A 25,299-nucleotide genomic window follows, 5' to 3' on the forward strand; every position below is an offset into this window, starting at 1 on the left:
TAGTGTATAATTACTTCCTCTAAAATAGAAAATAAATACTTTAAAGTAGGATGAACAAAAATAATAAAAAATATACTTTGAATTAGAGCGGAGAAAATATAATAAATAGTTGATTATACAAATATATTTCAGAAAATAATAAAACAAGACTATCCTTATAATGAAATGTACAATGCCATGAATTTCAAAACATAGATAAGCATATCTAAGTAACAACTAGGCAAAATACAACAACATATTTTGCACAACAACAAAAAAACCAAAATCCAACCAATCTTTTCAAATCCCATTATCATCATTTCGACTATCTAATCCGCTTTTCTTCCGACAATCTACTGGCGGCATGAAATAATCATCAGATAGGCCGACGACATTAAAGCCCACCTCTTCAATTCTCCACGTCTCCTCTAATGTCCACTTTCTCTTGAAATTATTACCGTACCTAAACAGTGTCCCATTAGTCCTTCCTCGATGCGCAATGTTGATACCGTCGACGTACCGGTAGTCTTCGAGCACGGATTCCATGCTCGTCTCGTAGTACACAAAATCGTCCCCTCCGACTACGGGTGTCTTCATCCGAATCAACTTAGAGTCCTCGAATTGGATAAGAAGGCCCGTTCGCTGGCTAAAGTAGCCCCATATGGTGTGGTGAACGATGTCTGTGTTGGCTGTGCTGTGTGCCTTTAGAATGTCGGGGCTCGTCTCTAGCTTTAGGATGAAACAGGCCTCGTTCCCGATCATTTTTTCTCCGATGCATACTGTGTTGAGAAAAAGATTGGCGGTTGATCGAGGATCTAGACCCTGAAGAATGACATTGGTTGTAAATCTTAGGCATGTTCGTCTAATAAAAAAGTTTCGATGTAACTTTTATTAAAAAGATAAACAGATAAATATATAGCAAAACAAATAGATTGAGTGGCGTAGCCAATAGGAACTCAGGGGTATTGGACCCCTAATCATTTTAGTTGTCTATTTTCATCATGTAATATTTGTAAAAATTTTAAATTTTAAGTAACGAGCCTATGAATAAATACAAGTTTTATTATTATTATTATAAATATTCAATTCAAATATTCTAAAAAAAATAGTTTAAACACTCTAAATATTTAAATATATCTGAAAAACAAACTGAAATATTAGCTATTTGTAATTTTATTTTTATTTTATTATATAAATTTAAAATCATTAAATATATTATGGTTGTTCGATAATTTATGTATAATTTATTTATAAAAAAAGTAATTTTATTCTTCTATTTTAATAAATAATACTTCATTCGTTCACACACAAAGTAAACATTTACTTTTGGCGCGGTATTTAAAAAATAATAATATTTTAATTATATAGGGTAGTTAAAAATAGTAAAATAACATTTTTGCCCTTGCTTTTTAGTGTAAAAGTAATGTTATGATGTAAAATAAGGGTATTTATGAAAAAAAAAGTGAGTAATTTAATAAAATGTTTACTTTGTAATTTGACGTTCCACTATAGAAATATGTATAATTTCTAACTAGATGGAGTAATAAATTTGTTATTATTTTTGTTAAATATCATATCACTTTTTTGATTTTTTTTAATAAATTTTCTACTATACTTTTATTTTACTTTTTATATATTCTAAAATATTATTATTTTTAAATTTTCGTATTTAAACAAAATGAAATAAAAATCGCATTAAAAATATATATATTTAGAAGAAAAGAAAAACATTTCAATTATGAAAAAAAAAATTCTAGCATCACCACTGAATGGGGAAGAAGGAAATCTATTTATGTGTTTATTAATTTTTTTATATGTAAAATATAGGAAATTAATAAGTTAATATATAAAAATAATAAATATATATAATATATTAATTTTTTCAAGAAAAAGAACAAAAACAGTTACCTGAAAGAATCGTCGGAGGGGTCGCGGAGGGCCTTTGGAAGCATTGGAGTTGAGAGAGGACTGACTCCAGGAGATGTTGCCATCGCTGCCGGCGCTGATTTTGCTGGCGGCGACCACCAGCTCCAGGTACCACAGGTCCGGGTTCTTCTGCCACACCACAAACCCCCCGCCTTCCCTGCAGCACTTCATCTCATCCTTCTTGCTCCCGGCCTCCGGCGACGTAACCTCCAATTTCACCTCCCCCACCCCGTACATGCTCTTCACGCCGTTCAGCGCCGCCACGCCTCCCGTCGCCGCCATATACTGCTGCACTATGTACTTCGCCGTCGACGCTTGCTGCTCATACCCAATACATCAAACAATTAATTAATTATTTATATTTAATTAAAATTACTCCCTCGTGTGCTCATTTGATCGGGTACGAATTTTAATAAAAGTAAGTAATTATTGTTATTTTATAGTAAAAAATTGTACAAAAATAAAATGATTTTTTAGTTAAAAAGGAAATGAGAATATTTTTCGATGACACCTGAAAAGAAAAGTGAGCATATATTTGAATGACGGAGGAAATATTATTTATATATAGAGAGATGATGGATCGAGAAATACTCCCCCTCGTCTAATCCAATTTTGTGTTAATTTGATCGGACACGAATTTTTTTAAAAAAAATATACTACTTTCGTCCCCGGCTCTAATGATATATTTACTTTTTCTGCATTGATTTTTAAATATTAATTATTATATTAAAATATAGTACAAATCAACAAAAAATGACAAAAATATTTTTATACAAAAAAATTATACAAATAAAATGATAACTTTAATATTACGAATACAATGACAGAAAAGATAAATGTAACCTTAGAGGCGTACGAAATGAGTACTATTTTCGTCTCATTATTTGCCTTTTATGTTATTGTATTAAATATTAAAAATATTTTTATATTTGTATAATTTATTCTATTAATATCATTATATTTATATTATAAAAGATTAATACAAATATTTTTGTAGTTTTCTCTTTATTTATAAAATATACTCCGTCCGTCCTTTATCTATATATCTATTTATTTTTTGCACGGAATTTTAAAAATATTAGTATTATATTGGGATAAAATAAAAATAATGGTAAAAAAATTAAATTAACCCTATTAGTATTGTATAATATAAAGGTAATGAAATTTGTGTAATATATTGTAAATTAGAAAGGTATTTGTAATGTTAGGTATACAGTACAATTACTAAAATGAGTACTTTGTTATAGGACGAACCAAAATAAAAAAATAGATAAATTATTAAGGGAGGGATGAAGTGTTAAAATAGTAATTAATATTTAAAAATCTAATATGCAAATTTACTCTTCTTAATTGACGAAAAGAGTACAAAAATATAAATTTTATCTTTTAAGATAAAAAATAGAATAAAACAGTATTTTTTTTACTGTAGAAAAATAAGAATATATTTTAATGATAATTAAAATAAAAATAAAAATAAATTTGAATGGCATAGGGTTGTTTAGATAGGAATTTTTGAAGATTTTTTAGCATTCGCAAGTTTGAAAAAAAAAAAAAAATAGTATTTGATTTAATATTCTGTAAAAAAAAAATGTATTTGATGCAATATTTATTTAAAAATAAATTCTGTAAAATGAATGAAAGTGTATTGTATAAACAATACGATATATAATATTTATTACGATGGAGCCGTTTTTGACGGGCATGGTGAGGGCGTGGTCGAGCTGGGCGCGGCAAGGGATGAAGGGCGAGCAGACCAGTTTAAGGAGCAGCATGAACTGCTGCTGGCTGCTGCACGCCGATGACGTCACCGCCGCCCACCGGTCGGTGGCGCGTGCCAGGTTCTGCCACCGGTGGGCGGCGCCGCCGCCGCCGCCTGACATGTCTGCGTCGGCGAACATCTCCTCCGGCAGGGGGACCTCAAGGACCGTCTCCAGACCATCCTCCTTGTCCAGATTCGGACACAGCTTCCTCATCGTCGCCATGGCGTCTGATCCCCACGCGCCGCCGCCCCCGCCGCCGCCGACGCCGTGAGGAGAATTGATTGTTATTTAGCTATATATATATATATGCCTATCTATTTTGTTTTTTTTATTTTTTTTTGGGTCTTCAGTGATTTGATGGCAATGGACAAACAAATTATGGAGAGGGAAGAGTCTGATCCACTTTGGGAATTGGAAAGGAAAGAGATGGAGGTCAATGGCCGTTGACCGTTGACCGCTGACCATGCACTGATGGTGTACCAAAGTCGTAGGTTGCGTTGAATCAATGCTCCGAAATTATTTACTTATATTAGTTTGTGGCCTATTTTTTTGTTTCATTTTTTTTATAAGGTGAGAACGGTCGCTATTCCTCAACTACGCTTTGAGGGTGTGTTCGTTTGCATAATTTTACCAAAATTTTATCATTCATTAATTATTTTTTTTCAAAAATATCAAAATTAAATACTTATATTTTATTTTTTATATTATATTAAAAATTAATTTTAATTAAAAACATCACGTCAATACCTATTTATACCACATTATACATTATTAAAATTCAAAATTTTTACTATTCAAATCTTAATTTTGAAATCCAAACTCCCAAACAACCACACTTTGAATAAAGATCAAATGTATTAGCCTGTAAGTCAGTCCCGGCAAGACAAGTTACACCTAGCTACGCTTTTTTTTGCGAACAGAATTTGTTTTTGTTCTGCAAGAGTGAAATAGATCATCCCAGGCTTCAAAAGTCTTATTTATCTTTTGCATTATGATATTTAATATTAAAATATTTTTATATTTGTATAATATTTTTTTATACATATGTCATTAATAGTATTATAAGACAATATTTTTATCATTTTTCATTCATTTGTACTATATTTTTATATAATAATTAATATTAAAAAATTAATACTAACAAATTAAATGAGATCTTTAGAGCATGATAAGATAGTATTTGATACTGCAAAAATAAGTATGCTTTTATTATTATTATTATTATTATTATTATTGAAAACAAGAATTATATAAAAAGAATAAAAAAAATAGAGTATATTTTCTAGGATTTTTCCCAAAAAAAAAAAAAAAAAAAAAAAAGAGGAAAAAAGGATGTGTTTATGCTGGTTTTTAAGCTAATATTTAAGCAATATAAATTTTAACAAAAGCTAAGTTTATTCCGGTCTCGCATTGAAAAAATCGATCCTAATTTTGCGGTCATAATTTTGCCCACAGAAGCTGTCTACAAAATCCACGTAGAGATATATATATATATATATGTATATGGATGATCCTCTATAGTTCCTCTTCAATCTCCAACAATGGTGAAGGCTTCCTTCAAAGCTAGATATGAGCCGGACAAAGTCGCCGCAGCGGCTACTGTGACCGTCAACACTGGAGACGTCAAGCTCCGTGCTTCCATTACCGACGCCACTATCGTCAATGGCCCTACCTTGAACGGACTGGCTTTAGGAGTCGAGAAACCTGGTTTCTTCATCGTTGACTACAACGTCCCCAAAAAGGTGCTCGTATCAATTAAGATCACTCGATTTTGGTTTACGCTGAGGTTTTTTTACTACTGAATTGATAAACCTGTTGCCGCATCGATCGATTTTTTATTTTTATTTTTATTTTTCATGTACTGATTCGAAAATTGCTGCCCTCGCCATGTCCCTCAGCTCATTAATCGAGCTATAATTTCGTGAAATCGGATTAATCTCTGTGAATCGAGCTTGAAAATTGATGTAGGTTTCGGTGATCTTATGCCTGTTTGCAGGATTTTAGGTTTCAGTTTATGAACACCATCAAATTGGCTGAGAAGCCATTGAATTTGACTTACACTCACAGTAAAGGCGATGAGCGGACGGTGTTGGATGGTTCATTGGTGATTGATCCAGATAATAAGGTCTCCGCGAATCATGTGCTTGGCACAGGGGATACAAAATTCAAGTATACCTATATCCATGGAGGATTGACAACATTCGAGCCCTGCTATTGTCTGGTGGGAAATACTTGGAATCTTTCCGTTTCACGCAAGTTTTACGGGAACGATGTGTTCAGGGCTACCTATCAGGCGTCAAGCAAGAACTTGGGGCTGGAGTGGCTAAGGAGTTCCAAGGTGAATGGATCGTTTAAGGTAAATGAATTTAATTTTTTGGAAAATCAATTATGAAGTACTTCTAAGCTTAGTGATTTGCATTGAGGTGCCACTTAATTGTTCTTTTTGATCCATAATCACTGATTGTGAGTTTTGGTGATCATGATTACTGAAAAAGTGTAGCATTTGTGTTTCAATAAGCTTAGAAGAGAAGAATTTTGGCTAAATGGCTAAGTAGATGCAGTTTAATCAAATGGAACAGATGTTCTGCTTTTGATATAGATTGCTAACTTTCCCCAAGTATGATCATATTTCGTATGCTGAGATGAATGGTCGTTTTTGATGAATGGACAATTTTATGATATATTGATTCTTGTTGTCATATGTGTTGTCAGCACAGAGCTAGCTGCTACCATATATATATATATATCTATCGGTTTAAGGTATGTGAGAAAATACTTTGTCCATAATTTGGTCTGTTAGGTAGCTATTGTATTAGCAATTAATTAGCACATAGGCTAGAGCAAGAGCAAGAGCAAGAGCAAGAAGATGGTTAGAGATGTTAGAAACTCGAAGGGTTGCAGATTAAAATGAAAAACTAAATTATATAGATTCTCTAGTCGAATCCAAACTTCTGCCTTCCTTCATATAAGCAAGTTAGTAATTCATCAGCCATTTGACAATTTCAAGATCTACTCATTGGTTTATAAGCTCTGTGGTTCTCTATTTTCTGGTGGTATTCCAAAATTAATCATAGTCAAGATAGTTGATCCTGCTGGTAAAAATGTGCCTGTTCCAAACCCTTTTGTTGTTATCAATGTATGGCTAGTTTGTTTGTGGGAATTATCGCGGAGGGTGTTACTTTCTGAGGTATGTTTAACTAGAAAATAATCTTTGTGTGCAGATCATTGCATCCATGAATTTGGCAGATGAAAAGAAAGTGCCTAAAGTGGCTGTTGAGACAACCTGGGACTTGGAAATATAGTTCCAAAAACTATTTTGTAAAGCTGTAATGAAAGTAAGTTTTCACTTCTACAATTTGTTTTATATGTTTTAATTGGCTTAGTAGTGTCAAACTTCGACTTATTGAACTCATTTGGCCGTATGCCATTAAAAAGTTTGCATTATACTTGCAATTTTAGGGGTGAAAAGTACCTGTAAATTTTATTTTATTTTATTTTATTTTCTGGCAATTGTGTAATAATCAATTAATAATAATGAAAAAGTAAATATAGTTTTAGAGTGATACGATTATTTATGGAAATAAGATTATTATTTTGGGACGGACAAAAATAGCAAACAGGACTATTGTATTGAAACAGAGAGAGTAATATTTTATACATGTTGCTGTTTTTGTTTTTGTCTGTCCACATCTCATGCCACTATGCATCTTAATTTCATTTGAAATTTTTTAATTTTTTTTTATTTTAATTAAATTAATTAGTTATCTTAATTTTAATTTATAATAATTTATATTCCCTCCGTCTAGGATATAAAGTAGAAGGTAAAAGACTAAAATACCCTTGTTTTTTTGAATGATTTTAAAAAATAGATTATAATAATAATTATGGGTAGTTTGGAAAAGTAGGAATAATTTTGTTACAAAGTGATGACCACAATTACTAGATAAGGAAATAAGACAATTATTTTGGGACTGACGAAAATAGAAAAACAAAGACAACTCTATTGGGACGGATGGAGTATTATGAATTAATTATTTTTACTAATATATTTTTAATTATCTATTACTTATATTTATCCTAAATTCTCTTGTGACTTCGAATTTAGGACCGAGAGAGTAATATATTTATATACTTCTTCAATTATCAATTGTGTGTTCATTTGAACTAACGCTAAATATATAAATAGATAAATATATAAATATTTATTTTTTTATAAAAAAAATTAAAAATAATAATATTCCCTCCGTCTCATTGAAAAGTTGTCATTTTCGTCCGTAAATGTTAGAAAATAAACATATAATCAAATATGTTAGCGGAAACGAAATTTAAACAAACCTCCAGCCATTGCTAAAAATTAGATTTCCAAGCAAATCGTGGATTGGAATCGTGGGAAGATGGTGTTGTCAGACTTTAGAAACCTCCGAAGATAGTGTCAGATCGTGGGTTTCAATTTCCTAATTTTGTAATTGTACTACTTATATAACATCATAAATACTCTTCTAACTTATATTATATTATACAAATGTCATTATTTTTATATTATATAATAATACTAATAGGGTGTTTTCATTTTTTTCTTATTATAATCTATTATAATACTAATATTAAAAAATTTAACATTGCAGAGAGATGTAGAAAATATTTTTTTATTAAAAAAATAATAAATTAGATGAAAGAAATAATAAAGATGAGAATATATTTGGATGAAATAATAATTATGGAGCAAAAAAAAATTATCTATTTTTTTGTTATTATTATTATTTTTAACTTTAATTTCTTTTATTGTCATTTTAATTTTTTTTTTAAAAAAAAATCATTTTTATATTTTTTATCCTATAAGAAATTTCTATTTTAAACTTTTTTTCTTTTTTCTTTTTAATTCCTGTCCGATAGAACATAATTATTTATTTATTTATTTATTATTATTATATGGCAGAGGAGTGTAGTATTTTTAAATTTTAGTACTTATCTTGTCCTAACAGACGGAGTAGTATGTAAGGTGGACACCTCACACACCACGCAAGTGCAAGTGCATCCTTTCGCCGCTACTTCATTTATATATATATATATAAAATAATACTCTCATCGTCACATATTGGATGCAGACACAAAAATTTTAAAAAAATATATAATTAATAATATAATAATAAAAATAATTATTTTATAATATAATTAATTATAAATTAAAATTAAGATAATTCATTAATTATAAAATTTAAAATAAAATTAAAGTATGTAATTATTTTTTTTAAAAAATAATAATATAAAAGATGGGACGAACATAAACGATAATGTAAACATAATATGTAAAATATTAAAAATTATACCATAAGAGATGATTTAATAGTATAGGGAATTAATTTGTGACCGTGATATCATCATAAGTTTGATTCTATCACCTTTATAGGAGCAAATATATATATATATAAAAAATAATATTTAAAGTTGTCTATAAATGATGGTCTCAGTGAGATTGAATATTAATATAATATTTAAAATTAAAGACATTTTAATTTGTTGAGAAATATAAATTTTAAATATTTTTTGAAAAGAAAATATATTTTATTACAGTATGCATACTACCAATATTACTTGGAAAAATTCCTAGGCCCCCACGCACTCCACCGGCCACCACACACAATCTAATAATAATAATAATAATAATAATAATAATAATAATAATACTCCCTCCATATCAGATACCATGTTCACGTTGCCGTTTATGTCCGTCCTACGTACCATATCACTTTTCTTTTTTCGAAAATGATTATACACTTTAATCTCATTTTAAATTTTTAAATTTTATTTTTTTTAATTTTAATTAAATTAATTAGTTATCTTAATCTTAATTTATAATTATTTATATTATAAAATAATTATTTTCACTAATACATTTTTAATTATTTACTAATTATACTCCTACTAAAATACCGTCTCTGCAGTGAGTGTAGCAGACAGGGACGGAGGGAGCAATAACCAAACAAGACCGTTCTTAATTTTTGCTAGGCGTATGGGAAAACTGTTAAAAAAGGATATGCAATAATATACATATTTATTTATTTCTATGAATTAAATACGATGCTTTTTTTATTAGACCTTTGTCGCTTTGATTTATTCATATTTTATGTTTGTATTTGTATTTGTATAATAGTTTTATATGATATTTTACAAAATAAATAATACTTTTGTCTCACTTACTGTATCTATTTTCCTATTTTCGTTTGTTCTACTTATTTTGTCATTTTTTAAAAGGAATTATACACTTTAATTTTATATTAATTTTTTTATTTATAATTTTTTAATTTTAATTAGATTAATGGATTATTTTAATCTTAATCTAAAATAATTTTTATGATACGATAATTATTTTAACTAATACATCCTTAATTATTTACTAATTACATTCATTTTAAATTCTCGTGTCTACCGTAAATGTGTGTATTGATATACACACGTGTATATGTATAAAGTGTTACTTTATATATATATATATATATTTTTTTTTTAATTAAACATCAATTTTAGACAAAAAAATATATATATATGCTTTGTGCAAATTTTATTAATATAAGATAATGTCACACAATAAATAAAATACAAATATTTTGTGCATTTTTACGATATTGTTATATGATTTATCTTATACAAAATAACATATTTGAATATGACTAAAAATATTGTCATATTATATTAGAATAAAAAAAAATTATTCGCTAATAAAAAATTAACAATTAAATATAAAGTATTATTATTTTTTTATATTAGTAATACAGTTATGATACTCTATTCGTTTTTTAATAATATATCTATTTTTTTTTATAACAGAGTATTTCTTTATTTATTTATTTTTAGTAATTGTACTGTCTACGTTACAAATACCCTTCTAATTTACGATATATTATTCAAATATTATTACATTTATATCATATAATAACTAATAAGGTTAATTTAATCTTTTTACTTTTATTTTTATTTTATTATAATATTTTTAAAATTATATATAAATAATAAATGGATATATAAATATGGAACGAAGACATTAAATATCATTTAACATAGAAGAAACATATTTAATTAGAAACACATGGTAAATACACCATTTGTTTGATAGTTATTTGCAGAAATAGATACATCATGTATCACGCACAGATGCAATGGTCCCCCTCTCCACAAATCTCATCAGAGAGCCTGGGATCTCGGGTCCATGGACCCCGTCAGCAACGTGTGGTTGTGGGTGTGGCTGTGGCTGTGCATCCATTTTTGACCGTTTGCCAATACTAATTCCATTTCCCTGTTAGCTTACCGGTAGGTAATCATGCCTTTAAGTCTTTATTTATTTATAATTTTTTTTAAAATAAAAATACAGTAGTACTATATAAAATACTCCATCCGTCTTCATATAGTATATCTGACAGGAGGAGTGTAATTAGTAGATAATTAAAAATGTATTAGTAAAAATAATTATTTTATAATATAAATAATTATAAATTAAGATTATTATAACTAATTAGTTTAATTAAAATTTTTAAAAAATAAAATTTAAAAATTTAAAATGAGATTAAAATGTATAATTATTTTTCAAAAAAAGAAAATGACATAGTATGTGGGACGGACAGAAATGACAACATCGATATGATATCTGGGAGGAAGTATTAAATTCGATCGCTATTAAAAAAAGATAAAAATAAAATCCACAAGTCCTATCTTCCTGTTTGTTTGTTTTTCATATTTAGTAATATAGTTTATCTAAAAAAGCATGTATAAATATAATACTCCATCCGATTTAAATAATCTACAATATTTTTAAAATAGAAAATGATTAATTGTACTTTATCCCCTCACATCGTCCAAATAAAAAAAAAATATATATATATTTCTCTCTCTATCAAATCACCTAATTTTAAAATTATCCTACTTAATATTACCCATCTAAAAATCGGTACCAAAATCAAATATTGCACCTCGATTGAGAGCATTATTTTTGTTTAAGATATTAAATTATTATTAATTAACTATACTTTTAAAAAAAGAACATAACTTTCCGTGTTAGCTCCACCAAACCATAATTTGATTTCAAAAATTTCAGCCTTCCCATCATTCATTTCAATTATTCATTTAATGGCTTAAACAAACTTTCAATTATAATAAAAGCAATACCCCTTTTTATTTTGTTTAAAAATAGATATTTTAATAAAAACATAAAAAATATTAAAAATATTTGTTTCCTTTTTAAAGAAATAAATCAGTTATTATTAATTAATTAATTTATTATTATTATTATTTTAATAGGTGTGGTAATCCGTGCAGTAATCTGTAATGTAATCCTCGTGATATGTATAAATGAGCTGTTGGGAGTTTTGAACTGTAAAACCAAACTCCGTCTGGCCATTCGCGCAGCCAAAACGACAAATGAATCTTCAAAACCACTTTTCGCGCACTGCAGGTTATTTGAATCACCTATCTACTGTTCATCTTCCTCGCCGGACTCACGATTCTTCGTTTCCTGCCATCGAATCGCCGCCTTCTCTTGCCTAGTTTCAGGAATGGGGGACCCGATTCGAAACGGCGGCGCCGGCGCTTCGGCCGACTGCATATCGGAGAGCGAAATTCCGAGCGGTTTGAACCGGATTAAGACTAGGAGAGTCAACGCCAATCTCGGAGGAGCTGAGGATTCCGATCAGTTTAACGACTCTCCGTCGCCGAGTGGTGGATTTTTGATACCTGGGGTTCATATGAAGCATAGACACAAGACTTTTAATGGAGGAAATTCGAAAATCGGCAGTTCGAAAGGTTTTGATGATGTTTAGTTATAGAAGATCGTATTTATTTTGATTCCTTTTATCGTTTGGTTTTAGTAATTTGTATCGGACCGTTTATGTGAATTTTGGATTATTGGAAATATCTTCTTGTTTTCGAAATCTCATTTATTGGCCGTAGGAAATTTCAATCGGCTGTTTATAGCTTCAGTGGCAGCTGAAGAGCGTTAAATTTATGAACCAACCAAAGTGACATATCTAGTTTCCCTTTCAGTCAGATGATGTGTATTTCATGGTTTATGTGATAGTTCTGGGCTACGACAAGGGGTGAATAACCTAGAAAACGAATGATTTTATCACATAGAAGCATTAGGTAGAAGCAGTAGGTAAATTGGGGTTTCCGATTGCATTCATCATGTATTGTAACTATCATCAGGTAATTGATTATTTGAAGTAACTTTCTTCTCTCTTGAGTTTTAATCCCTTGTTTGAATGTGCTTATTGTTTTTTGAGAAGGGGTTTATGGTTACACACAAACCACCCGTTGCTTGTTTCTAGAACATTGGTGATAAGATGCTTCTTATCCTTGAGGATCCTGTCGATTTCAATAGAGGTTTAACTAATCTAAGTTTGGGTTTTATATATGTATCTAGTTCAATATAAGCATGACGGGATAGCAGAAGTAATATGGTGCCCTAGATCAATCAATAACAAAAGCATATGAACAAGAATTATGCATTAGTAATCGAAGTGATATCTTGGAATTAATGAACTTCACCTTACATCACTAATCTAGTTGAGCATTTTCTGAGTCATTTCTTAGAAAAACAAAAAAAAGTAGTACAGTGTACAAGATGCGTTCAAGGTTCTCTTGCACTAAAACCGTTGTACCCATCCAATACTTTTTTCACACTTTTTGGTAAATTTCAAGTTGCCTATACAGCTTATTTTTGGGTTCACAATAATGAGATTTGAACTCTTACCATATTTAGTTTTAGTGCATTGAAGTTTAGGTTCGCATTTAATGAGATTCCATCTCTTAGCAAATTTGATTTGAGTGCATTGAAGTTTGGAATCCCATTCTAGAGTGTATACTTCTGAAAACAATGAGAATTGAAGTTGTGTGAAATAACAAGATAATACCAAGAGGATTGGTTGATACAGAAATGAACCTGACATCTACTTCTCTTCTTCTCTATGTGTCTCCACCACCAGAGGCACGTATGTAGGTCTGTTTCGACAGTTTTTTATCTTGAAAATGGAAGGAATCTGTTATAATTATTTCCTCCTTTTGATTTATTTAGCTGATATGATCAAAATTGTACAATTTAATTCATTATGCTTTCATGTGAGACAGGATTTCAGAAAGGAAGGAAGATAGCTCAGTGGTTTACATCATCCCTTTTTAAGAATTCAAATCAATCTTTAGGTGATTGCCTAAGCACTGAGGTAGAACATTTAACGGCACATTGTAAATTTTATTGTTCACATGTTTTCATTCATTACTTTTTCGAGCTGGTATTTAAGTCATGCAACCCAATTTGACAGTCTAGTACATGCGAGCTCACTAGGATTGAGAAGGGCTCTAGAAGAAAATTACGCAAGATGAGAAATAATTTATCGGAGGATTCCCAAAACGTCACATCTACACATAAAGTGCCAAAATGCATTAAAAGTTTCTCACATGAGCTGGGTCCAAAAGGGGGCCTTCAGTCATCTTATCCAAGGGCTCACAGCTATAATGATTTGAAGGTATTCTGTAGATGGCACATGATTTATGGTTTGATTATACGATACATCAAGGATGATATGAATCATTGCAATGTTGTTAAATAAGATATTGATTATGATGTTTCAACTATGGGTATCTAAAGATGTGTATGCTATTTCAAATTCTCAAAATCAAAATTCTCTCAGAATTAGTGTGATATCTTTTACTTGCATTATTATTGTTATTATTATTGTAATTATTTTCTTGGGAATATAGTTGAATTAACTTCTTTAATATTATTGCATTAGGAGCTATTGGGATCACTTCGTGCAAGATTTGACGCAGCAAAAGAAGTTGTGAACATAGAGTTAGGTTCTTTCTCAAAGGAGGTGCTGGAAATATTGCAGGAAGCTGATTCCTTAGCACCCGATGAATATAAGATGGCAGATGAACTTTTTGAGCTCTCTCATCAATGTATTGACATGACCTCATTAGACTTCCGCTCAAATTGTGAAACAATTGTCAGAGACTTGACTTTGAAGAGACAAACATGTCAAGTTGAATTGCTGAAATTGTTATGCACACGCTTCCTTTTTATATTGACTCGGTGCACAAGACTGCTTCATTTTGAGAAGGATTTTGGACATGTGAATGAACAATCACTTGACAAGTTCAGAGAATGTTTAGAAAGGATCCCATCTGTTGATATGAATTGGGTTGTTAATAGAGGTTTTGCGGATTCAGATGCAGGTGATGTTTTGAAACATAAAGGTGATGGAAAGGTAGACTTGCAGAAAAAAGATGGTACAAATATTCTTTCTTGGTCAATTCAGACTAGGTCCAAGGAGCCTGCTGACGAGAAGAGCAAAGAGTTTAATAAGAATGACTCGTCTAGAAATCAAAGGAGATCTGAACTGTTGTTTACTGAAGCTTCAGATGGTGAACAATATAATAGATTTGATGAAATGTTTCAGATGGAACCTATAAACAGGGAGAAATGGTATTCAGATGATTCTAATCTGGTTATTTGCCGGATATGTGAAGAACTTGTTCCCGCTACACACTTGGAGCCACATTCGTATATATGTGCTTTCGCTGATAAATGTGATTCAAAACATGTAGATGTCAATGAACGACTATTGAAAATTGCTGAGTTACTTGAATACCTGTTAGAGTTGCGAAATCCAAGAAATCCTGAAACAAGTATAAATCCAGAAAGTTTGAGGGCAAGTACTGCAAATTCTGCTCTAAATACAGAAAGTCATTCACCAAAGTGCAGTGAGTGGCGAACTAAAGGAATGGATGGACTGCTGGAGGACCTCCATGAGATGGATACCGCCTGCATTGAAGATTCTCATCTTGCCAATTTGGTGAACCTGAAAAGCCACTTGCTAACTAAGGTGAACCACTATGGCTCACCATCCTCTAATGGAAGCATGACATCAGCATCATCTACAAATAGTCCTCGGGCAGGAAATTATGACATATTTTGGTTGGATCAAAATAACTTGTCAGAGCAAGAGGACATGCATCAGGTTTGTCTTTGTTGATTTGTTGATAAAATTGCAAGAGTAGAGGCTCATGTAGTGATATGCATCACATTAGATTCTACCTTACATGATAAATCAAATGAAAAGAAGGATTAAGATATTATTTTGAACCCATGACTTCACGGCAACGAGTCACCCCTCACACCACTTGGCCACCCCTTACCGAGTGAAACACTTTTAAGAGTTTCCTATTGAACCTTACGTTCTGGTGGATGCCCATGTTTGACTTCATGACAATTATTTTTTGTGGTCCATTTAAATGTTTTATCATTAGATGTACTAATTTTTGTTGAAGCAAGCTTATTATGATCATTTCTGCACTTTATGTCATAAAAATCACCATGTTAACTACTTTATGTGTCAAATACCATTTGCAGATAAATGACCTTGCTGATATTGCCCGCTATGTAGCAGGGACTGATCTTTCACAAGAAGGATCCTACGAGTTCTTACTATCTTGTATGCATGACCTGCTTGAGATTTTGCAGCATACCAAGTACAAAGCTTTGCTAGTGGATACCTTTGGTGGCCGAATAGAAAGCCTAATTAGGTAAATAAAGGACATAAAGGGTTAAAATTTCGTTTCATGTTGCTTTTGTGAAAGCAACTGACGTTTCTTTTTTGGCATGCAGAGAGAAATATATACTTGCTTGCGATCAAGTGGATAGTATAGGACATCCAGAAAGCACAAGGTCTTTGCTAGATACAGCATCTCAGAGTAGTGCAGCATCAACTCCTTCCCATCCGACGCATAAAGAGCGAACAAGTATTGATGATTTTGAAATCATCAAGCCAATCAGCAGAGGAGCATATGGCAAAGTTTTTCTGGCTAGAAAGAGAGCTACAGGAGATCTATTTGCAATTAAGGTGTGTGTTACGCTTGTCCAGCCTCCTATCATTATATATAGGGATATGACATCATAGTATCGATATGCATTTCAGTTAAGATGATTATCAAAAATCCAAAGTTTCTGAAAGGATTTTGAATATTTCATGTCCATCTATTGATTCAAATAATTAATGCAAGCTGCCTAGTGGTGTTTTATTTTGAGCATTAATTTACCGGCTGCATTTGGAGATTATACAAGAGGATGCTACTGCAGGCTCTCAAGAAACTGGATATGTTGCGGAAGAATGACATTGATCGAATATTGGCTGAGCGCAATATATTAATAACCGTGCGGAACCCTTTTGTGGTAATACTCATTCTTGACCTCTATTATCTAGATCATCACTCAGCATTATTTCAGGACGTTGCGAACTTTGTGCATGCTTATCTGCAACACAATCACATGTTATTTCATTTGCTAAAATTTTCACGGAAGTAGTACTGTGGCCTGTGTGAGCAGATCTATATAAGCAGTTATATGCTGACATATTATATTTAAAACATTTTTCTATTGCCATTGTAAAATCATTGATATTTTTATTTCCAGACCTTTTTAACATATAAACAATTTGGTCATTGTTACACAGGTTAGGTTTTTTTACTCATTTACCAGTACAGACAACCTCTATTTGGTCATGGAATATCTTAATGGTGGAGATCTATTCTCTCTGCTAAAGAAAGTTGGTTGTCTTGACGAGGCCATTGCTCGTACCTATGTTGCAGAATTGGTAAACTAGGGCACCATCAAATGTAAGATTTTGATTCTACCATTTGCAGTTCATAATATTTATCCTTTTTCAGGTTCTTGCTCTGGAATACCTTCATTCTCTTGGAATAGTACACCGTGATCTGAAACCAGACAACATATTAATTGCTCATGATGGGCATATCAAGGTATAGTCTACAGTATATATTAAAAAGTGTGAACTTTTTGTGGATTAAGGAAATCTCCTCTTAATGTAAGGTAGACTCAATTATGTTGAGGATGTTCTAAACTTCTGTATCTGACATTTTGTGCGAGTTATTATTTAAGTTAGAATGCTAAAGTTTCTGGAATTTTTGAATATGGGAAAAAAAGAGTGTTGGAAATCAATTATATTCAGTTTCTTTTATTTGTAAGATTGAGAATATGCTACATGATTGACACATGATGTTCTTGGAAATTAGCAATGTTATTGCCATGCCATGCTTAGTTAATTTTGTGCATCTCCTCTTATATCTCTTATAACTTATTATTGTTATTTTGTGTCTCTTATAACTTGCTCTATGGTGATTGAACCCAATTTAATCAGCTCCCCCACTTCCCCTTGATCCATATGATTAAGCAATGTGAAGTATTTTATTCATAAACTAGGATATATGTGTATATATATATACATATAAGGTGATATTCTTGAATGATCTTCATTTATCGAAGTTTGACATTTCACAATTTGTCAGCTAACAGACTTTGGATTGTCAAAAATTGGCCTGATGAATTGCCCCACTCAGCGATCCAATAAAGAGACTGGAAAAAGTGATCTCATAGATACACATGGTCAGCTCAATATAGACACTGAGGATAGTCATCAGTCTGCTGTTGGCACCCCAGACTACTTGGCACCTGAAATTCTTCTTGGAACAGAGCATGGTTGGGCAGCTGTCTCTCGATTTTATATTCTTCATTTGATACATGATTTACTTTCTTCTACAGTCTGCTACTTGTTACTCACAAAAATACTAGGAATTTTGTTTGGTGGATTGCTTACAGAATCTTTTGGATGCAACTGTAGGTTATGCTGCGGATTGGTGGTCGGTAGGAATTATCTTATATGAATTCATTAATGGAATTCCTCCTTTCAATGCTGAGCATCCAGAGGTATTTTTGTTTGACATTAATATGCTATTTCATGCATCTTCTATCACCAGTTGTAGATCATAATTTTAATAGACAATTATCAATTCTTTTGACATGTACCCTCTATTGATTTGACAGGTCATTTTTGACAACATTCTGAACAGAAAAATCCCCTGGACTTCAGTTCCTAGTGAGATGTCTTATGAGGCACAAGATCTGATCAATAGGTTGGTTAAGATTTAAGAATAAGCAACAAGAACGAGAAAGTGCATATAAGCATAAAACCAATGCATATGATTTTTGCTATGTGCTATTAATCAGCTAATTCATTCTTTGATATAAATTTAGCTCCGATATGCTTTGTAGATCTTCAATTTAAGCTGAGAAAGTGCATATAAGCTATTTGTGTTTCCATCTTTGACCTTTCCGTGCATGTCAGCATAATGATGTCATCAATATTTATTTTACACAGGCTTCTTGTTCACGACCCAAATCAACGCCTTGGAGCCAACGGGGCATCGGAGGTCAATTACACTTTGCTACACATAATTGTTGGAAAAAATCTTTGTACATTCTGCACAATCATTTATTTTGTTTATTTCCACGCAGGTAAAAGCACATCCCTTTTTCTCCGGAGTCGACTGGGATAACCTTACCATACAGAAGGTAGGTTTTCAAAGATTTGATACATATAACAAATATTTTTTGCTGCATATACTTGCTCTCAGTCAATGCATAATTCTTGCCGTCTTCATAGACGAAGCTATAAATCTCTAGGTACCTAAGTTTCTTATTATTTATCGATTTAGTATAATGCAATTCTAAAGTTAAAACAATAATGGGAGAAATTTGTCTTCAATGTTTCTAAAATTTATTTTTCTATCTTCAATGTCTTTTTTCAATGTGAGAAAAATGTTAAAGACTGTTTTTCTAATGGCTTGTTCGATGGTAAATGCTTCTGTAGGCTGCATTTGTGCCCCAGCCAGAGTGTATTGACGACACAAGCTATTTTGTGTCAAGATACAATTCTTCCGGAATGGAAGTTGATGAGATTTCCGTGGATTCAGACTCTGATAGCTCTGAATTGCATACGACTTCTAAAGTTGAGGTAAATCTCCTGCTCTCGGTTTGCTTCTTGCATAGCATCACAACGTGATGGTTTCTTTTCGTTCTTTTATTTTGTACCAGAAGATGGATGAATGTGGCGACCTTGCCAATTTTGATCCCTCACCCCTCGATCTTTCGCTGATAAATTTCTCCTTCAAGGTACATACATGTATCACATTTAAGCTTCAAAATTCAATCGACATTTTCATCTTGTCTAGTGACAAATGCACGGTGTGGAAATCGCAGAATTTGTCACAGCTGGCATCGATCAACCAGGACGTCCTGTTGCAGAGTGAAAAAGAGGCGTCAAAATCCAAAGGTGGGTCGTCGTAATTAAGCATGCTTTTCTTTTTGTTGATTTTAGCATTGAACGTAGTTATGCATGCCTCTTTGGTTTTTACATGGTAAGAGGGATCTTCTAGTCTTCTTCTGTATATAATCTAAGTCTAGTTGAGCTAGTCGGATTAGTCCCGAGGATCATTCTCGAGCGACGACGCAACTGTATTTATTTGTCCAGAGCGTCTTCGACTTCATTCTTAAGTTCCTTTGTAGAGACTAAAATGAAAGACAGAGTTAGAGGTGGTAGAAAGGTTTATGATGGGTGGGGTGGGTAACGTAGCATTTTTGGTCTCATAAAACGGCTCCCTTATAACGACTATTTGAAATTCTCGTTTTTATGCAGCTTACTTACATTGATGCATGTCTTAGAATATAACTTAGCCTTGTGATAAATTGTTCACTGTAAAGATGTGTATTAGTTAAGGGTTTGTTTTGTTTTTATTTGAAATTGTATTTTTTTATTTGAATTTTAATTTAAATAATTTTTTCCCTAAGCGTTTTTAATAAATTGATTTTTTTATATGCGGTAGAAGAACTCTGTTGATAATATAATAAATAATATTTTTGGTTGAATAGTTAATTTTTTATGAATGAATAATTTATATTATATTAATGTGTATATTTGTATTTTTTTTAAAATAATATTTATGAGAATTGTTTTATTTAAAAATGTTGACTAGACTGAAATTTTTAATGTATTTTTATGAATGAAAAGTTATATATATTATTGAAAATTGTTCGACCTAGTTTTAATATGAATTTAGGGAGTTTGGACGAAAATGGTGAGTGATCAATTGGATGTTTAGTGTCTGTTCATCGAAATAAATTTTTTATTGATATAATTTTTAATATACTTTTATTTTTTATTTAAAAACAATCTTAATATACAATATTATTTATTATATTATCGATATATGTATATATATCTTTTTACAAACTCGGATTTGGTATAATTTTTAACCTAGTCAGTTCCAGAATTTTTTTGAAAGCCTAATTTTGTAGTTAGTCGGGCCGGATTCTTGGGCCATATTCATATTTGCCGGCTCTAACTATTATTACTTCCCTCCGTTTTAAAATTATAGTTTTATTTGGATCGGACACGAGATTTAAGAAATATTGATAATTGGTAAAAAGTACGAGTAAAAGACTTTATTGCCTGAGTGCATTTGTATAAAAGTAGTGCTATTTGTGTAATAATTATTAAAAAAATAGGGACAATTTTACGGTGATATGAGTATATATAAAAATGAGACTATTATGATAAATAAAAATAATAAACAAGACTACAGTATTGAAACGAAACTATTAATATTTTAACAAAATCATTCACGAGTAATTAATGAAATAAAAGTGGAATCTGCACTGTTTGCTCTACAGCAAAAATTATTGAATTTTGTCGAAATTAAAATATAATACTAATATTTTAATATGAAAATAAATAGATTAAAAAAAAAATTAAGAATATAATAAGGAAAAAAAGAAAAAAGAAAGAAAGAGACGCAACTTTGGGGAATACCCAAAGACTTTCTATATGGGGTGTAACTGAAGTGACGAAGCCAATATATTTGATGGCATGCCTTTTAAATAATTTTTTTAAAATTATTTTTTCATTCACTTTAAGGGTGTGTTTGTTTGAGGGTTTGGATTTTGAATTGGGATTTAAATAGTAAAAATTTTGAATTTGAATAGTTGTATGATGTGATATAAATATGTGATGATGTGATGTTTTGAATATAAAATTAATTTTTAGTATAATATAAAAAATAAAAAATAGATGTTTTATTTGATGTTTTTAGGGGAAAAATTTTGGATGAAAACACCCTAAATGTTTACATTTATTTTTTATATATTAATATTTAAATAATAATTATTATATTAAAACATATTATAAATTAAAGAAAAATAATAAAAATACTTTTATTATTATTTTATAATAATAATTATAAAATGATGTTTATATAAAAAAATTATACAAATATAAAGATATTTTTAATATTAACTATAATAACGTAAAAGGTAAATGTAAACTTATTAAGTGGACGGAAGGTGTATAACACAGTAGTATAATTTTATTTTATTTTGGAAAAAATCAATTTTGATTTTAATATAACCAAAATTTATCGATGTCTCAATAAAAAATTCATCAATTTTAGTCGCATTATAAAATTTTTAATTAATTTTAGTCTCACCGTTAAAAAACTAACGGAAATAGCTGACGTAAACGTAACGAGGTTGATGTGGCAGCGGACCTGAAAACTACACGGCTATGTACAATTATACACGGTCATGTATATTTCAGCATACAATTATACACGATCATATTTTTACATGGCCATGTATAATTTTACACGGCCTTATACCTATCTATTTTTGTTATAATTCTATTTTTTTTTCAAAAAAAAATATTTTAAATTTAGAATAGTTGATATAGTTAAAATGAAAAAAATTAATAATAATTCTAATATAATTAAAATGAATTAATTTTAGTTCAAATACTCCATCCGTCCCATTGAAAGGTTGCCACTTTCCATTTTCGTCCGTCCAAAAACAAGGTTACTGTTTCATAATTTAGTAATTGTACTACCTACCATAATAAATACCCTTCCAACTTACACTATATTACACAAATGTCATTACCTTTTATATTACACAATACTAATAGGGGTATTTTCATCTTTTTCACTACAACCCATTATAATACTAATATTAAAAAATCTATGTGAAAAAATAAACGACAACCTTGCACCGAGACGGAGGAAGTATAAAAATTTATATAGTATGTTCTTTCGAAAGATCTTTTCACCAAAGAGTCATCTCGTTTTTTTTTCCGGTGGGTGGAGAGTCAACTGCTAATTTTATTTAGGGGCAAAATAGCAAAAAAACCCCTATGATTTTACGAATTCGAATTCGCTGAAAACCCCTCGTGGTTCTAAAATTACAAAAAATCTATTTGTGGTTTCTTTTTTTTTTCTTTTTTTCTTCTTTCTTATCCCTTATTTTTTTCTTCCATATTCTTTTTCTTCCTCCAAATTCTTCACACCCGCAGCTCTTTCTTTTATTCTTTTTCCTCAATTTTTCTTTTTTTTCCCCAATTATTTTTTACGCCGTAGCAGTCCCGGTTCTTTCTTTTCTTTTTTTTTTTCGTAATTTTTTTCCCTTCTTCTTCATCTCAAATTCTTCTTTGAAGAACGAAGGATTAGAGAATAAGAAGAGAAAGAAGACAACCGGTAAAAGCAGCTGGAGCAGGAAAGAAGAAAAGAAGAAAAAAAACAAAAGGGGAATAAAAAGATGAAGAAGGGCGGGACAACAGGTTTTTTTTTTTTTTCCCAATTTTCTTTGTTATTTTTCTTTTTTTTTTCCCCAATTTTTTTTTTTCTCCCAAATTCTTCATTCTTCCCCAATTTTTCCTATTCTTCATTATTTACGCGGCTGCAACCAACAGACACCATGTTCTTTTTTTCTTTTTAAATTGATTTCTTAAATTTTTGGGTTTGGTAAAACAAAAGAAGAAATCGATAACTTACGCATTCTTGTATCCATCTCTATGTCCGGTCGATTAATTGTATTATAAATTTAAGATCGATTTCAAATTTGGTTATGTTTAACAAATTTAAAATGAAAAAAAAATAAAAATTGAATTGAGATTAAATTCTAAAAGTGAAGGAATATGAAGAATGAAGAAGAATAAGTTAGGGTATTTTAGTAATTTTATACAGAAGTAGATCAGTTTATGGACCAAAAATTGCATTTCAAGCACGTGATATACAACTGTCATTAAATCTTATCGGAGAGGGGATTTTTTGCAACATTTTGGAAACCACAAGTAGGTATTTTGGAGTTTTAGAACCACGATGGGTATTCAGCAAATTCGGAAAACCACAGGGGATTTTTTTGCTATTTTGCCTTTTTTTTATATTTTCAATAATATAGAATTTATTTAAAAATTTAGTATTCTAGAATCAAAACCTTTTATCAATTGCCTTTTTATTTATTTATTTTTTAAATAAAATATTTCTTTAATATAATATTCTAAAAATAATAATAATTTGATAAAGAAATATCAAAAGTAACAAACCATAATCATTATTAGCATAACAATATTCAATTTATTGAACTTGACTTAAACTAAAAATTGCATATAAGAGATTAAAACAAACATATTAGTCACTACTAATTAACATATTGATTGAATTTGACCTAATTTTAGAATTACATTTACTAATATGTCTAATATTTTATTCTAAATATTAGTAGCATTTATTAAAAATAGTTAATATCTAACTTATGTACTATTATACAAAAATAAAACAACTCAACTAATAGCATCTATTAAATACACATGCAATGAATTCCCTAACAATAGTTGACAGAATTGGATTTTAATATTTAAATCGACAATAATGATTAAAAATTATGCCAGCTTTACAACTTGAGCAGCTTTTCGTTGTTTGGCTTCCTTTCGCAGCTTTCGTTCAATCTTCTCGATCTCAAGATTAAATATCAGTTCACATGTACAAGAAGAACGGGGCATAAACAGGAGGATAAATAAAAATAACACAAAAGAGTAAAACAAAGTGTCAATCCCCGACAACGGCGCCAAAAATTGACCTGTCGCGCGGTCAATCAAATATTTCACCTATTCCGTGATCACAATTTAATGTAATAAGGGGAAGAGATCATCTCCACAGGGATTGTGTGATTCACTCTTTCGTGTTCTAATGCAATAAATAATTGGGGAAAATTTTCTTTTATTATCTAATGAAAATAAAATAAGAAAGCAATTAAATTAAGAGAGAACTAGCTATTAAGAGGATGTATGACTCAAAGGATGATGCAGTTATGACACTTGTGTTTTATCATTGATTCAATAAAGTTAATTCTTATTAAAGTATCAATAAATTGGTTATAGTTGTCAACAAGCTCTGACAACCAATTTTTCCTTACAGTGTAGGTAATTAAGGTACGACCGTTAACTACCCCTAATTAAGCAAATAAACTTAGGTGCGCCCATAAGAAATATTGTCTAATCGCATTCTAATATAGAAAAACCCAATTTAAAACAATAACTACCTAAGAGGAGCAATTAGATTTGATTGTCTAACCCACGGGAATGAACTATTCAACTCGGTCGTCACCTATTGAAGTGCGAATACAATTACGGATATCCTACCTGAATTAACTTTAGATTATCAGACTAATTCAAATATTGGTACCAAAATATTCAATCAATCTAACAATCACAAACGTTATTATCAGAATTAGACAAATATTGATAATTAAAAAGAACTTTTATAAAGAAAATTAACAATCTTCAAAACAAAATAACCAAAACATTATCACTCTTCAAACTAGAAAAATATCTACTCCATAATCAAAGAACAAAGAACAAAATAGAAAGATAAAGTCATAGTGGGAGGAGAAATCTTCTCTGTCAATTTGCTCCTG

At 30.5% G+C, this 25,299-nt stretch overlaps 3 protein-coding genes across 4 annotated transcripts; 2 read left to right on the forward strand and 1 right to left on the reverse strand.

The window, feature by feature from the left end:
* Positions 1-99: 99 nt before the first annotated feature.
* Positions 100-4,008, reverse strand: LOC127257453 (uncharacterized). Its single transcript, XM_051283885.1, has 3 exons — positions 3,585-4,008; positions 1,888-2,223; positions 100-801 (listed from the first exon to the last, which is right to left on the reverse strand). The coding sequence occupies exons 1-3, from the start codon at positions 3,885-3,887 to the stop codon at positions 280-282; spliced, it is 1,161 nt and encodes a 386-aa protein (XP_051139842.1). The 5' UTR covers positions 3,888-4,008; the 3' UTR covers positions 100-279.
* A 1,079-nt stretch (positions 4,009-5,087) lies between these two features.
* Positions 5,088-7,230, forward strand: LOC127257455 (outer envelope pore protein 24A, chloroplastic-like). The gene is made up of 3 exons (XM_051283886.1): positions 5,088-5,407; positions 5,662-6,021; positions 6,887-7,230. Exons 1-3 carry the CDS (start codon positions 5,207-5,209, stop codon positions 6,965-6,967), a joined length of 642 nt encoding a protein of 213 aa, XP_051139843.1. The 5' UTR covers positions 5,088-5,206; the 3' UTR covers positions 6,968-7,230.
* Positions 7,231-12,013: 4,783 nt separating this feature from the next.
* Positions 12,014-20,362, forward strand: LOC127257149 (probable serine/threonine protein kinase IRE4). 2 transcript variants are annotated; one of them, XM_051283490.1, is made up of 17 exons: positions 12,014-12,455; positions 13,779-13,870; positions 13,970-14,173; positions 14,441-15,667; positions 16,060-16,232; positions 16,315-16,549; positions 16,786-16,878; positions 17,159-17,299; positions 17,373-17,465; positions 18,012-18,201; positions 18,344-18,429; positions 18,547-18,635; positions 18,881-18,932; positions 19,018-19,074; positions 19,373-19,516; positions 19,597-19,674; positions 19,762-20,362. In XM_051283490.1, the coding sequence occupies exons 1-17, from the start codon at positions 12,209-12,211 to the stop codon at positions 19,846-19,848; spliced, it is 3,288 nt and encodes a 1,095-aa protein (XP_051139447.1). In that variant the 5' UTR covers positions 12,014-12,208; the 3' UTR covers positions 19,849-20,362. The 2 variants fall into 2 exon arrangements, with proteins under 2 accessions (XP_051139447.1, XP_051139448.1); XM_051283491.1 differs by having other exon boundaries at positions 19,600-19,674.
* Positions 20,363-25,299: the final 4,937 nt, after the last annotated feature.

The sequence above is a fragment of the Andrographis paniculata genome, unplaced genomic scaffold (assembly GCF_009805555.1).
Source record: "Andrographis paniculata isolate CXL003 unplaced genomic scaffold, ASM980555v1 Contig57END, whole genome shotgun sequence".
Lineage (NCBI taxonomy): Eukaryota > Viridiplantae > Streptophyta > Magnoliopsida > Lamiales > Acanthaceae > Andrographis > Andrographis paniculata.